General features: G+C 42.3%; 1 protein-coding gene across 1 annotated transcript in view; it reads right to left on the bottom strand.

The window, feature by feature from the left end:
• Positions 1–3,729: 3,729 nt before the first annotated feature.
• The window catches only part of LOC137651334 (DNA repair protein RAD50.L-like), a 116,885-nt gene continuing 105,940 nt past the window's right edge, over positions 3,730–14,674 (bottom strand). The window contains exons 24-28 of the mRNA XM_068384623.1: positions 14,396–14,579; positions 14,104–14,221; positions 13,820–13,930; positions 4,249–4,377; positions 3,730–4,091 (exon numbers count right to left, since the gene is read on the bottom strand). Of these exons, the coding sequence (XP_068240724.1) occupies positions 4,049–4,091; positions 4,249–4,377; positions 13,820–13,930; positions 14,104–14,221; positions 14,396–14,579 (585 nt within the window). The 3' untranslated portion in view covers positions 3,730–4,048. The remainder of the gene's footprint in view (positions 4,092–4,248; positions 4,378–13,819; positions 13,931–14,103; positions 14,222–14,395; positions 14,580–14,674) is intronic.

The following is a 14,674-nucleotide window of genomic DNA, read 5'->3' as shown; positions in this document are numbered from 1 at the left end:
ACTGAATCTTACTGCCTTCCTCCAGAAGGAGGGTTCAAATGGAAGGGGAGAATGTATTATTCAGGCTTCCATCCAAACACAAACCGTTGCCGGTCACTACCAGCCGCTGGTATGTGGAATGCAGTCCAAGAGAGGACTGAAAAACACTCTACAAAAAAGGGGTCTCCCATCGGCAGCCGGCACAGCTTTTCCCGGAGTCTTGCGTCCATAAGGGAAGGCTGAGCGACTAAACAGCTGCTGTGTAGGAGCCCCGGCCGGCCCCACAACCTGCCGGCAAGCGATGAGATTGTAGAACGACGGCCAAAGGGTTGCGATGGCTTAGGCCATCGCTAAAGGACAGAGGGGGTAGGGATAAGGGTCCTGTATTAAGTGTGGGAGGAGGCGGCAGGGTTGTCGGTCCTACCACACAACGAAGAAACTCTGTTTCAATATCGGCGCTGTCCTAGGCGGCAGAAGAGTATCTATTCTTCAACCTAGGGTCTGCCAATAGGGTTAAGAGGGAGGCGTCAAGGGTTTGCCGGCCCACCTTAACCTGGGAGAAACATCGTTTCAGTGCCCCATCCTAGGCGGCAGAAGAATGTCAATTCTTAAGTCTAGGGTCTGCGAGCACAGGACTAATCTTCTAGACCGCAGGGGAGAAGGTAACTGCATCATACAACCACTTCAGGTGCAGCCTAGGGAGGTCTAGCCTCCTATGCTGGCAGCTGAGGTCGACAAGGGAGTGACTACTCACCCTGCCGGCCAGCTGCCGGCTAAAGACTGAATACTCTGAGGTTCTGACCAAAACTCAAGTCGGCTATCTGCCGGCCAGGGATAAGGACAGAAAACACTAGGCCAGTCAAGCCGGAGTGTCTACTCAGTGGCAAGACCAAGATAGGGTTGTAGCCTAAGGCTACACTCAGAGGGAGAAGGGAATACCATTAAATCTCCACTGCAGACGATTATCGATTTATATAATAATTCTAGGAGATAACTATCTCCGCCTGAATTGATAAAACGATACACGAGGGTAAACCGGGAACATGTATGAAAGTATACTAAAGCACCTAGGCTAGTAGCCTAGTGCCAGGCGAGATTCGGTTACCTTAATCGCCGAAACTCTCTCGATCGTGGGAAGAGTAAATATATATATGCAATCAATATCTTACAAGTATAAATTGCCTAAATAGCTTCATATTTAAATGCTATTACAACAAGGTATGTCATTTTATATCATGCATGAAGGTAAACTAAAGCGCGTAGGCTAGGAAGCCTAGCGCGGGCGAGGTTCGGTTACCTAAATCGCCGAAACTCTAAAGAATACAATCGACATAATATATAACTTCCTAGAATTATATAACTGAATAGCTTCGTAAATATTCATGCTATTAAAACCAGGAAAGTCATTCAGACTCACTAAATAACACATGTGTTACGAACGACAGCGCCCATGGAGCCTCCTGTGATCGGCGTAGCTCCAACTCTTAAAATTAATCTAATTTCACTGTGAGGCAGGAGCTAAAATTTTTACACTGTAAAGATTAAATACTCAACTTTCCAGAGGCAGAAGAGGCTAGAGATTGCATTATAAATCCAATAAATCAAAGCGTAACGAGAGCAACAGGGGAAATCACCGTGCGAGACCGCTACAACTAAAGGAATAGCGTGCTGGGTTGACTATAGTGCCATCTAGATACCCTTCAGTAGTACGAGAGGAAAGGGTACCTTGATAACGGCTCCCCTTCTAAATTTGCCACTTTCCCCCTCTAAGCAAAAATGCTATTCGGGGTGAAGATCGCTATGTGTCTTATCAAGCATACGTCCCCTGATTATGCGATATCCTTGTAAGAAATTTAAGGATATTCGCGCCAGGAGTTAGAATTCTGGAGACCTAATGGTTAATTCTCTGGGAATATCACTGTAACCAAATATCCCTTAGAAAGCTACCTTAAGGAACCTTCTATCAGGACAACATGGTTTGAGCCCAAAAAAGACTGAATTGCACCCTACAAGTTGCTTTTAACCTAAGGGAGGAATTGGGCCAGAGGATATGGAAACCAGAGGATGCCACTCTTTCTCTTCTTCCAGGAGACACTCAAGATTCTTTCCTCCAGTCATTCTTTCAGTTTAGTTCAAAATCATCATCCATAATTATTGGGGTAGTATTAAAACTGTTTGGAACGGATGTGTCCTTGTACCTCTACGGAATTAAGTGAAAATATAATCAGAATAGCATTACTGATTAAACTTTTTTGATTCTACCACACATTAATTGGATGCACTGCATACTCCTATGAAAAATGTTCCTCAAATGAAACTATGAATAAGATTACAATAACTTTCGTTAGCTTTTCATTTGCAAAACTTATTTGCCAACCACTGTCCCGTAAGGGTTTATGCAAACCATCCCAAGAAACTATGCCTTCTGGGTAGTCTTTCCTGGGACTCGAGGGAAAAAAATGGAGGGGGTTAAAACTAATAGAATTTTCAGCCCAATGTCAAATCAAGTTTTTCACCAAAAAAAAAATTTACGCAAAACTTTACTGATTTATGTCTCGGAAACTAATTTTAGCCCCATGGAACAAGACTAGGGCCTTTGAGACCATTCAGCATCCAAGTTCAACTCTGGAAAAGCCCTTCAGTTTCCCCATATGAAGTAAAAAGTAAGAGGTTAGACAGAAAGAAGGAAAATCAGGAAAATAAAAGGATAAAATGAAGTGCAGCTAGATAACAAAAAAATGCTTCCAAGGGCCTAAGTCCACCATTTATCTCAGAGAATAAATACTAGGCCGACGCCTAAAACCACCTATAAACTAATGACTCAACAAGTCTTTAGTTCTAAAACTGTTATGAACCCCTTGAAGGCTGAACTTTATATCTATGCTGTACTGTCCTTTGTATAGCTGAGGTGAACTGTGTATGCTGTTGATTTTTTTTAAAGAAACAGAAAATTGTAAAGCACTCATTTCACAAAATATTTTTCCAGAAGAGTTTACCCATATGAAGACTTTTGTGTAAATATCCATAAATACAAAATCTGCTTAACTGCCATAGCCTCTGTACCATGATGTTCAACTGTCTTGGGTTAGAGTTCTCTTGCTTGAGAGTACACCATTAGGTCTGTTTCCTTATTTCTTTTCCTCCCTGGGCTATTTTCCTTGTTGGAGTCCTTGGGCTTAGAGCATCGTGCTTTTCCAACTAGGGTTGCAGCTTAGTTAGTAATAATAATAAGATTAATAAAGGCAGTATGTGTAACTTTCAATAATATCCAAACACGAATCTATTGTGGGTTGTTATCTTATCAAATTGTTGAACTATTCACTAAAAGTATGTATGTGCAGTACAAAATCTTTTGTGACATCAATATCCAAAATTTTATCAGTGAATCTATTCAAGCAAAATGCATTAGATTTTGAAATGCTTGAAATAATCAATATGAACTTGTAGGAAAATTTGTAAAATTACTCTGAGAAGCTGTATTCAACAACCTTTGAGAGCCAACTTGGTCCGTTTATATTCTATAACAGATTGTACTCACACATTCTAGTAACTTCTACAAGATTTCACATTATGAACACTGTATAGTTATTTCAATATCCTCCAAATATTTCTTCACCATTATCTTAGGAAAATATCATTTTTATCCTTTCCAGATTAATAATTTTGTTACAGTACTACACAACTTCATAAAAAGGACAAAACAACACTAAATCTTTTAACTTCACAAAAGGATAAGAAAAAGATGTTATTAAAAACTAATATTTATTAATAAAATGTTCACTGAAATCAGTTATTTTCCCAAGACTATCAGAAATAGAATATATAAAATTCTTTAAAATTGCAATCAGTGTAAGATGCATACCTGATAATATGAAATCATGATCTTCCATGTAAGTCCTGCATACCTTGGATATAACCATTTCTAATGGTTCACAGAGTACTGTACAAGATAACTAAAATCAACATCAACATCCCTACATAACAAATAATGAGAAAATTCAATACCGTTTGTAAATTTTTGCATTGCTAACTGATACGAGATATGGTATCAACGGAAATGCTACTTTCATTATAATGTATCAGCAGACATCCTTTTCACTGTCGACAATCCTCTGAAAAGAAGAAAATTATTTACCATACAAGGTTACCATATGTAAGTTTAAGTCTACCTGTATTCATTTAGGCATTCATTAAATAAAACAAAATACTGTAGTGTATTTCAAAGTAATCTCTGGATGAGAAGATAAAGTAATTGCACCTCAAACCTACCTTTCGTTTCGAGACACCTTATAATAATACTCCATGTAGTCTCGCATGGCCAGTTTCTGAAGGAACTCCATATCGTGAGTGATGACTACCAGCTGGAAATTTTTCTGATGTCTTCTCTTCTCAACGATACTGAAAACAGTGATATATTTTTACTTGCAATTTGAAGGAGAATATATCTCCGTTTCTTGATATTTATGGGTGGTTCTTTTAAGCTTTTTATTCCTTTCTCTATTATAAATTACAATACTGTTCGATTAACCTTTCTGGTTCTCTAATCTCATTACTCCTTCAACCTGGATTTATATATATATGATTACTCCAGATTTCTCAAAAGGATCCCCTTCAACTGTATTCAAATTGACTATTAAGATAAATTAAATTTCTTTCAATCTATAACTCAAATAACTAGGGATAATTATTTCAATAAAATAAAATCTTCTTAGGACAACACATGAAATCCTGTTTGACTATCCTCCTCATTATATTTATGAAGAAAATTCAATTTATAAAATGTGATACAAGTAGTATACTTTCATACCATTGTTATGTTTTAATTTCTTATAAAGTACCTGTATAGGAAACAAAATTCCATCAACACTGCATGCGACAAATCCTAAAAATCAGTTGGCAAGATCATCGAACAAACAGCAGCATTTTAGAAGTAAAATTGCTTAAGTATTGAAGCCCTTATCACTGTCAATTATGATGGACTGGTCATAGCGTCAGAATGAAGGATACACCCATTCCAAAACAAGTATTCTACTCAGAGTTAAGCAAGGAAACCCAAAGAGTGGGTGGACAGAGGATTTAAAGATTTTCGATGATCAATCTATTCTAAAAAAAAAAAAAAAAAAAGTATTTTAATTCCTTCATTCTACCTTGTTTCAAGTATTGTTTGCCTATCTAGTCTTCAGCTGCTGCTTATCTTAATTTGTTGGAGAGAAACTTACAATCTATTAAAATTCTTATGCCTGATCTAGACATTAATCTCTGGCACCATCGTTCAATTACTTTGTTACACATGTTCCATAAGATTTTTCATAATTCTGACCATCCTTTACATTCTGATCTTCCTAGACAGTACCATCCTGTTCATAATACAGTACTGGGTATGCAGTTAATGCTAATAATCAGACCTTTTCCATCATGAGGCTTAATACTACACAGTATTCTAGAAGTTTTATTCCAGCTATGACCAAGTTGTGGAATGATCTTCCTAATCAAGTAGTTGAATCGGTAGAACTTCAAAAGTTCAAACTTGCAGCCAATGTTTTATGTTTAACACGCTGACACAAGTCTTTTTACAGTTTATATATGAAACATAACAAATTTGTAAGTAATTTGTATTTTTCCTAGCACACAAAACTGAAGCTATCTATAGGGTATACTTTCAGCTGCGCCAAAAGTATACCCTATAAATAGTGGAGGGTTTGCATCTACGCCGGAACAAATCTGTTTTAATGTTGTTACTGTTTTTAAAATATTTTATTTTAATTGTTTATTACTTTTCATATAGTTTACTTATTTCCTTTCCTCAATGGGTTATTTTTCCCTGTTGGAGCCCTTAGGCTTATAGCATCCTGCTTTTCCATCTAGGGTTGTACCTTTGCAAATAATAATACTAAAAATAAAAGGGCTATCTGAAAACATATATGAAAATATGACATCATAAAACCTGGGAGATGCACATGACTGCATTGCTTGGAGGGAAAAAAACATTAACAGGAGAATGATGTAAAAAGAGCAAGAAGATCAGTTAAGACGTGAAAACCCACATCTACCTCCTGATAATGTAAACCCACACTGTTGAAGTGTGTGGATATAGAATTGGACTAGTTTTTCATTTGAGAACTCATTAAAGTTTTTGAAACTAATACTCGATATTAAGTGACAGCTATGAAGAGGGAACAATAGCTCCAGATCCTCAGTTACTTTTACCCCTAGTTTTCTTTTTATTCATAAATGCCATTCGCCTTTGGTCTTTATACAAAGAAGAACAAAATATACATTTATGGAAGCAGGTGACATTATAGGGTTACTTACTAAAAAGTAAATATATATGCTAAATGAACCAAATGAGAGCATAACCTAGATGTGGCAAGTATAACATTCAGTATTCTTGTCTGTGTATTTTTCTGGGCAAATTCTACGCTTTTGGGATATTTAGTTATCATTTCTGACACTTCATATATCTCTCAGCACAATCATAACAGAAATTATAAATATATAAACAGGCTGACAAAGAAATACGATGAACGTACGTACAACAAACTATTCATGTATAAGAGAAGCTGCAAAAAGCAAATACTTGGATAAGTATGGCAGACTGTACAGGCATATGTTGAAAGTATGCAAAAAGTTAGATAAAAGTTACACCAAAAACATTGTTTAAGAAAGCATACAAAATAATATTAGTTGCATTCAAATGAAATATAAACACAGCCCACTTATGCAAAATGTCTTTTAATATGCTACTACTCTAGTTCTCATACATTTAAATATAACCATGGAATGTAAATACATGTAAAGTGAAGACTGGGAAAAATGTTATTTTCCTTAGTAAAATAAATTTTTGAATATACTTACCCAATGATCATGTAGCTGTCAACTCTGTTGCCCGATGATCATGTAGCTGTCAACTCTGTTGCCCGACAGAAATCTAAGGTCGGGATACGCCAGCGATCGCTATACAGGTGGGGGTGTACACAACAGCGCCATCTGTCGAGTAGGTACTCAGGTACTTCTTGTCAACAAGAACTCAATTTTCTCCTCGGTCCACTGGTTCTCTATGGGGAGGAAGGGTGGGTCCTTAAATTCATGATCATCGGGTAAGTATATTCAAAAATTTATTTTACTAAGGAAAATAACATTTTTCAATATTAATCTTACCCGATGATCATGTAGCTGATTCACACCCAGGGGGGTGGGTGGAGACCAGCATACATGTTAACATTAGAAGCTAAGTATCCCGTATTTCATTTTAGCAGTTATTCAAAATAACAAACATAAAATAAATAAGTACCTGGTAAGGAAGTCGACTTGAACCATTACTCTGCCTTTTTAAGTACGTCTTCCTTACTGAGCCTAGCGATCCTCTTAGGATGCTGAGCGACTCCTAGGTGCTGAAGTATGAAGGGCTGCAACCCATACTAAAGGACCTCATCACAACCTCTAATCTAGGCGCTTCTCAAGAAAGAATTTGACCACCCGCCAAATCAACCAGGATGCGGAAGGCTTCTTAGCCTTCCGTACAACCCAAAAAACAACAATAAAAAGCATTTCAAGAGAAAGATTAAAAAAGGTTATGGGAATGTAGTGGTTGAGCCCTCACCTACTACTGCACTCGCTGCTACGAATGGTCCCAGGGTGTAGCAGTTCTCGTAAAGAGACTGGACATCTTTGAGGTAAAATGATGCGAACACTGACTTGCTTCTCCAATAGGTTGCATCCATAACACTCTGCAGAGAACGGTTCTGTTTGAAGGCCACTGAAGTAGCGACAGCCCTAACTCCATGTGTCCTTACCTTCAGCAAAGCAAGGTCTTCTTCCTTCAGATTAGAATGGGCCTCTCTAATCAAAAGCCTGATGTAATAAGAAACTGCGTTCTTAGACATCGGTAAAGCAGGTTTCTTGATAGAACACCATAAAGCTTCTGATTGTCCTCGTAATGGCTTTGTACGTCTTAAATAGTACTTAAGAGCTCTTACTGGGCAAAGTACTCTCTCTAGTTCGTTCCCCACCAAGTTGGACAGGCTTGGGATCTCGAACGACTTGGGCCAAGGACGAGAAGGAAGCTCGTTTTTAGCTAAAAAACCAAGCTGCAAGGAACATGTAGCCGTTTCAGATGTAAAACCTATGTTCCTGCTGAAGGCGTGAATCTCACTGACTCTTTTAGCTGTTGCTAAGCAAACGAGGAAAAGAGTCTTTAATGTGAGATCCTTAAAAGAGGCTGATTGAAGCGGTTCGAACCTTGCTGACATCAGGAACCTTAAAACCACGTCTAGGTTCCAGCCTGGTGTGGTCAACCGACGCTCCTTTGAAGTCTCAAAAGACCTAAGGAGGTCCTGTAGATCTTTGTTGGTGGAAAGATCTAAGCCTCTGTGGCGGAAGACCGCTGCCAACATGCTTCTGTAACCTTTGATCGTAGGAGCTGATAGGGATCTTACATTCCTTAGATGTAAAAGGAAGTCCGCTATCTGCGTTACAGAGGTACTGGTTGAGGAAACTGCATTCGCCTTGCACCAGCTTCGGAAGACTTCCCATTTTGACTGATAGACTTTGAGAGTGGATGTCCTCCTTGCTCTGGCAATCGCTCTGGCTGCCTCCTTCGAAAAGCCTCTAGCTCTTGAGAGTCTTTCGATAGTCTGAAGGCAGTCAGACGAAGAGCGTGGAGGCTTAGGTGTACCTTCTTTACGTGCGGCTGACGCAGAAGGTCCACTCTTAGAGGAAGAGTCCTGGGAACGTCCACTAGCCATTGCAGTACCTCGGTGAACCATTCTCTCGCGGGCCAGAGGGGAGCAACCAACGTCAATCGTGTCCCTTCGTGAGAGGCGAACTTCTGTAGTACCCTGTTGACAATCTTGAACGGAGGGAACGCATACAGGTCTAGATGGGACCAATCCAGAACAAAGGCATCCACGTGAACTGCTGCTGGGTCTGGAATCGGAGAACAATACATCGGGAGCCTCTTGGTCATCGAGGTAGCGAATAGATCTATGGTGGGCTGACCCCACAGGGCCCATAGTCTGCTGCAAACATTCTTGTGAAGGGTCCACTCTGTGGGGATGACCTGACCCTTCCGGCTGAGGCGATCTGCCATGACATTCATGTCGCCCTGAATGAACCTCGTTACCAGCGAGATCTTTCGATCTTTTGACCAAATGAGGAGGTCCCTTGCGATCTCGAACAACTTCCTCGAATGAGTCCCTCCTTGCTTGGAGATGTACGCCAAGGCTGTGGTGTTGTCGGAGTTCACCTCCACCACCTTGCTTAGATGGAGGGACTTGAAGTTTATCAAGGCCAGATGAACTGCCAAAAGCTCCTTGCAGTTGATGTGAAGTGTTCTTTGCTCCTGATTCCACGTGCCCGAGCATTCCTGTCCGTCCAGTGTCGCACCCCAGCCCGTGTCCGATGCGTCCGAGAAGAGAAGGTGGTCGGGGGTCTGAACAGCCAATGGTAGACCTTCCTTGAGAAGAATGCTGTTCTTCCACCACGTCAGTGTAGACCTCATCTCTTCGGAAATAGGCACTGAGACCGCCTCTAGCGTCATGTCCTTTCTCCAGTGAGCAGCTAGATGATACTGAAGGGGGCGGAGGTGGAGTCTCCCTAACTCGATGAACTGGGCCAGCGATGAAAGTGTCCCTGTTAGACTCATCCACTGCCTGACTGAACATCGGTTCCTTCTCAGCATGCTCTGGATGCATTCTAGGGCTTGACTGATCCTTGGGGCCGACGGTAAAGCCCGAAAAGCTCGACTCTGAATCTCCATACCTAGATAGACAATGGTTTGGGATGGGACGAGTTGGGACTTCTCTATATTGACCAGGAGACCCAATTCCTTGGTCAGATCCATAGTCCATCTGAGATTCTCCAGACAGCGACGACTTGACGGAGCTCTTAAAAGCCAGTCGTCCAAATAGAGGGAGGCTCTGATGTCTGCCAAGTGAAGGAATTTGGCAATATTCCTCATCAGTTTGGTAAACACAAGAGGTGCCGTGCTTAGGCCAAAGCACAGGGCTTGGAACTGGTACACGACCTTTCCAAAGAAGAACCTTAGGAAAGGTTGGGAGTCTGGATGGACGGGGACATGAAAGTAAGCGTCTTTCAGGTCTAACGAGACCATCCAGTCTTCCTTTCTAACCGCTGCTAGGACCGACTTCGTCGTCTCCATTGTGAACGTCTGCTTGGTGACAAAAGCATTGAGAGCACTGACGTCCAGCACCGGTCTCCAACCTCCTGTCTTCTTCGCTACCAGGAAGAGACGGTTGTAGAAGCCCGGGGAATGATGGTGCCGGACTATGACTACCGCTCCCTTTTGTAGCAAGAGCGACACCTCTTGTTGCAACGCTAGCCTCTTGTCCTTCTCCTTGTAGTTGGGAGAGAGCTTGATGGGAGACGTTGCTAGAGGGGGACTGCGGCAGAACGGAATTCTGTACCCCTCCCTCAGCAACTTCACAGACTGAGCGTCTGCACCTCTGCTCTCCCAAGCTTGCCAGAAGTTCTTGAGCCTGGCTCCCACTGCTGTCTGGAGAGGTAGGCAGTCAGATTCTGCCTTTTGAGGACTTGGAACCCTTCTTCGATTTGCCACGGTGACTGTCGGCACGGGTACCTCCTCTGCTGGAGGTTCTGCCACGAAAGGGCGGGATGAACCTAGACGCTGGTGTGTCCATCCTAGGTCTAGGCACGGAAGGTAAAGCTTTAGCCTTACGTGCGGAGGACGCCACCAGGTCATGGGTATCCTTCTGGATCAACGAGGCAGCCATCCCCTTGATCAGCTCTTCCGGAAAGAGACACTTGGAGAGCGGAGCATACAACAACTCCGACTTCTGGCAAGGAGTGATCCCAGCCGACAAGGAGCAAAGATGTTCTCTCTTCTTAAGCACTCCCGACACGTACGAAGCCGCAAGCTCACCAGACCCATCCCGAATGGCTTTGTCCATGCTAGACATGATAAGCATGGCAGAGTCCTTATCAGAAGGGGAAGTCTTTCTGCTTAGCGCTCCCAAACACCAATCAAGGAAGTTGAAGATCTCAAAAGCACGAAAGACTCCCTTCAACAGATGATCCATGTCAGAAAAGGACCAGCAAATCTTAGATCGTCTCATAGCCAGCCTGCGGGGAGAGTCAACCAGACTTGAGAAGTCGCCCTGGGCAGAGGCAGGAACTCCCAAGCCGGGTTCCTCTCCCGTGGCATACCAGACGCTAGATTTGGAAGCAAGCTTGGTAGGCGGAAAGATGAAAGCAGTCTTTCCCAGTTGCTTCTTGGACTGCAACCACTCTCCCATAACCCTCAAAGCTCTCTTGGATGAGCGTGCGAGAACAAGTTTGGTGAAGGCAGGAGCTGCTGACTGCATGCCCAGAGCAAACTCGGAGGGAGGAGAGCGAGGGGTTGCAGACACAAACTGTTCCGGATACAAGTCCCTGAACAAGGCAAGGACTTTCCGAAAGTCTAAGGAGGGAGGCGTAGACTTGGGTTCTTCTAAGTCGGAGTGCGGATCGTCCAAATGCGCAGCTTCGTCATCGGATACTCCATCATCCGAAAGCTGAGGAGGAAGTGGCAAAGGTGGAGCAGAAAGCTGAACGGCTGAATCCGGCAGCACGGGTGCATGCGTAGCTGCTGCGGATCCAACATCATGCCGCTGCTGGTCAGTCTGCGAGCTGGCAACAACAAAAGCAGAGTGCTGGTGCGTGGGAGGGACTGCCGTGGGTTGCGGAGCATGCCGCATAGTGTCAAAACACGGCAGCTCGACAGCACCTTCCCACTGCTGATGCGGTAGCTCACGCATGTCAACGGAGGGTGCAGCATGAACATGCGGCTGGCAGGGTGGACTGCGCATCGGTGGTGGAGCTCTCACAGGTGGAGTGTGGGAGCAGGCAGCCGCAGTATCTGCTGAGCGCACAACCGTGGCAGGTTGTAGGTTAACTGGTGCAGTGTCAACCTTCTCAGCACGATACTCCTGCATAAAGGAAGCAAGCTGAGACTGCATAGTCTGCAGCATGGACCACTTAGGATCTACCGTGGTTGGTGCGGCAACAGACGGAGTAGTTGCCTGCTGCGGAACCACTCTACCTCTCTTGGGAGGTGTGCAGTCTTCGGAAGACTGCGGCGAGTCCGAACTGACCCAGTGGCTACACCTGGGCCGTTGGACTCGCTCGGAAGGGACCTTACGCTTGAGAGGTCGTGAGACCTTGGTCCAACGTTTCTTCCTCGAAACTTCTTCCACAGACGAGGAATGATAGGGCTCATTCGTCTGTTTGTGGATGGGACGATCTCTGACAGATACGTCCGCAACCACTGAGGGTACATCCGTACGGTGATCAAGGCCTGCCGAACCCTTTGGTCCTTCGACATTGCTTCTCCCCTGGGCTTGGGAGCTTGCAAGAGGTCCCGGACTGGGAGGACGACTGGCACGAACAGATGTACCCTCATGCGCAACACTGACACTGACACTTTTCACTTCACTTGCACTCACTACACTTCCCACTGCACTATGCGCTTTCAACTCTTTGACATCTGCCAAAAGTTGATTCCGGTCATTAGCTAATGACTCCACTCTGTCACCAAGAGCCTGAATGGCACGCATCATGTCCGCCATGGAGGGCTGAGCACTAGTAGCAGGGTCGGGAGTCACCACTACAGGGGAAGGAATAGGTTGAGGGGCATGGGGAGAGGAAAAATCAAAAGAGCGAGAAGAACTCCTCCTGATCCTATCCTTCTCTAGCCTACGTGCATTTTTAAGGAATTCGTTAAAATCGAATTCCGAAAGCCCAGCGCATTCCTCACATCGATCTTCCAATTGACAGGATTTACCCCTACAATTGGAACAAACGGTGTGAGGATCTATGGAGGCCTTCGGAAGACGCCTAGAACAAGCCCTAACGCTACACTGCCTGTACTTAGGAACTTGAGAATGGTCAGACATCTTGAATTGTAGAAATAGTCAAGGGGGAATTCCAAAATCTAGCAAAGTTCGTTAACAATTAATCCAAATTAAATCAAAAAGCTTGCTAAGCTAATGATAAAGGTTCCTGAATAGCGAAGGCTAAAATCTAGAGCGAATACATCACCAAAATCGTGAAAAACAACTCCAGAAACAACAGCGTATCCAAGTAGGTCTTGCCGGTGGCACGACAGAGGAAAAATTGAGTTCTTGTTGACAAGAAGTACCTGAGTACCTACTCGACAGATGGCGCTGTTGTGTACACCCCCACCTGTATAGCGATCGCTGGCGTATCCCGACCTTAGATTTCTGTCGGGCAACAGAGTTGACAGCTACATGATCATCGGGTAAGATTAATATTGAAAATTATGCATACAGTAGTATATAGGAAGTGTAATACTGCTAGAAACAGCTTTTACAAATGTTTAGGTAATAGGACAGTTTAAATCCATTGTATTGATTGCTGTTACAAAGTACCATTAAGATTATATTCTCTAAAATTACTATCCTTCATATCTATTAGTTCTGTCTTGGTGTGTTGTCCTTAGTAAAACACAGCCAAGAGTTATGCTAGATCGTCTTTACAGAAACTGCAATGACTATGAAAAAGAGCAAAGTTGCAAACATCCCAGACTTAGTTATCCAACACTGTTATATAGCTTAATTTCATCCATTTTTCATTTCCCTTTTATTATTCATTCCTTACTTATCCATGTTTTATGCCACACTGGACTACTTACTCTATCAGGGCATTGAGCTTGAAATATTCTCCTTTTCCAAATAGTGTTGTAGCTTGACTTGAAAAATATCAAATGTATTTAATATTAATAACATAACAATAGAACCCACTGCAAACACTAAGTGCAATAGAGTAATGTAATGAAAAGAAAAAATAAATAAGTAGAACATACTTGAGAAGTGCACTTGCCAAAGCCTCAATATTTTCAGCATCTAAATTGGTTGTAGGTTCATCTAAGGCTAAGATGCCACAGTTCAAGCTAAAAGTTTCTGCTAATGCCATCCTGGAATAGAAAAATAAAAAAATGACAGACAAGATGAAAAACACTAAAATACCCGTAACGTAAATTTAATTTCAACGTAAATGCAGCAACATTTTTGCTCTATCAACTTTATACTGCCATGTATTTCAAATAAATCTATTCTTTTCAATAAACATGAGATATTCAAGTAGTACCTTATAATCAGGGAAGCCAAGACTTTCTGGCCAGCTGAGCAACGACCTCGCATGTCCATTTCTGTACCGTTCTTTACCATAACTACACGGTAATTATACGTCCGCCTCTTATCAGCACCTGTGACAGAAGTCTGTTATTAACCCTTAGAGTGCCAAACTCTCACAAAAAAATTTGACCACTCAAGCAAAAGGCACTTTTTGGCAACATTTTAATTAACTAATTCTTGCAAATGAACTATTTTCTTTTTCGTATAGCTCAATAAGTCTTAAGGATAAAAAGCATTTCACTAACCTTGTGACAAACTTTCATCAGTCTTGATTTCTACGAAGTCAATGTCGTTTCCTTTATATGTGGTCCGCCACAGATCCCTGATGATTGCATTAATTGTGTGCATCTTGTCAGAATGGAAACGCATGATGGCACTGTCTAAAGCAGTGTAATACTTGTCAAGATCATCAATAGCTATGTCTGTGCACTGAAAATAAAATGGAGCAAATCTATAAGTACAGTATTATTTCAGCTCACTCGCTTTTAATACATGAATGCATTATATGAATTCAAAATGTTTAT

The sequence above is a fragment of the Palaemon carinicauda genome, chromosome 12 (assembly GCF_036898095.1).
Source record: "Palaemon carinicauda isolate YSFRI2023 chromosome 12, ASM3689809v2, whole genome shotgun sequence".
Taxonomy (NCBI): domain Eukaryota; kingdom Metazoa; phylum Arthropoda; class Malacostraca; order Decapoda; family Palaemonidae; genus Palaemon; species Palaemon carinicauda.
This window is presented reverse-complemented; position numbering and strand designations above follow the sequence as displayed.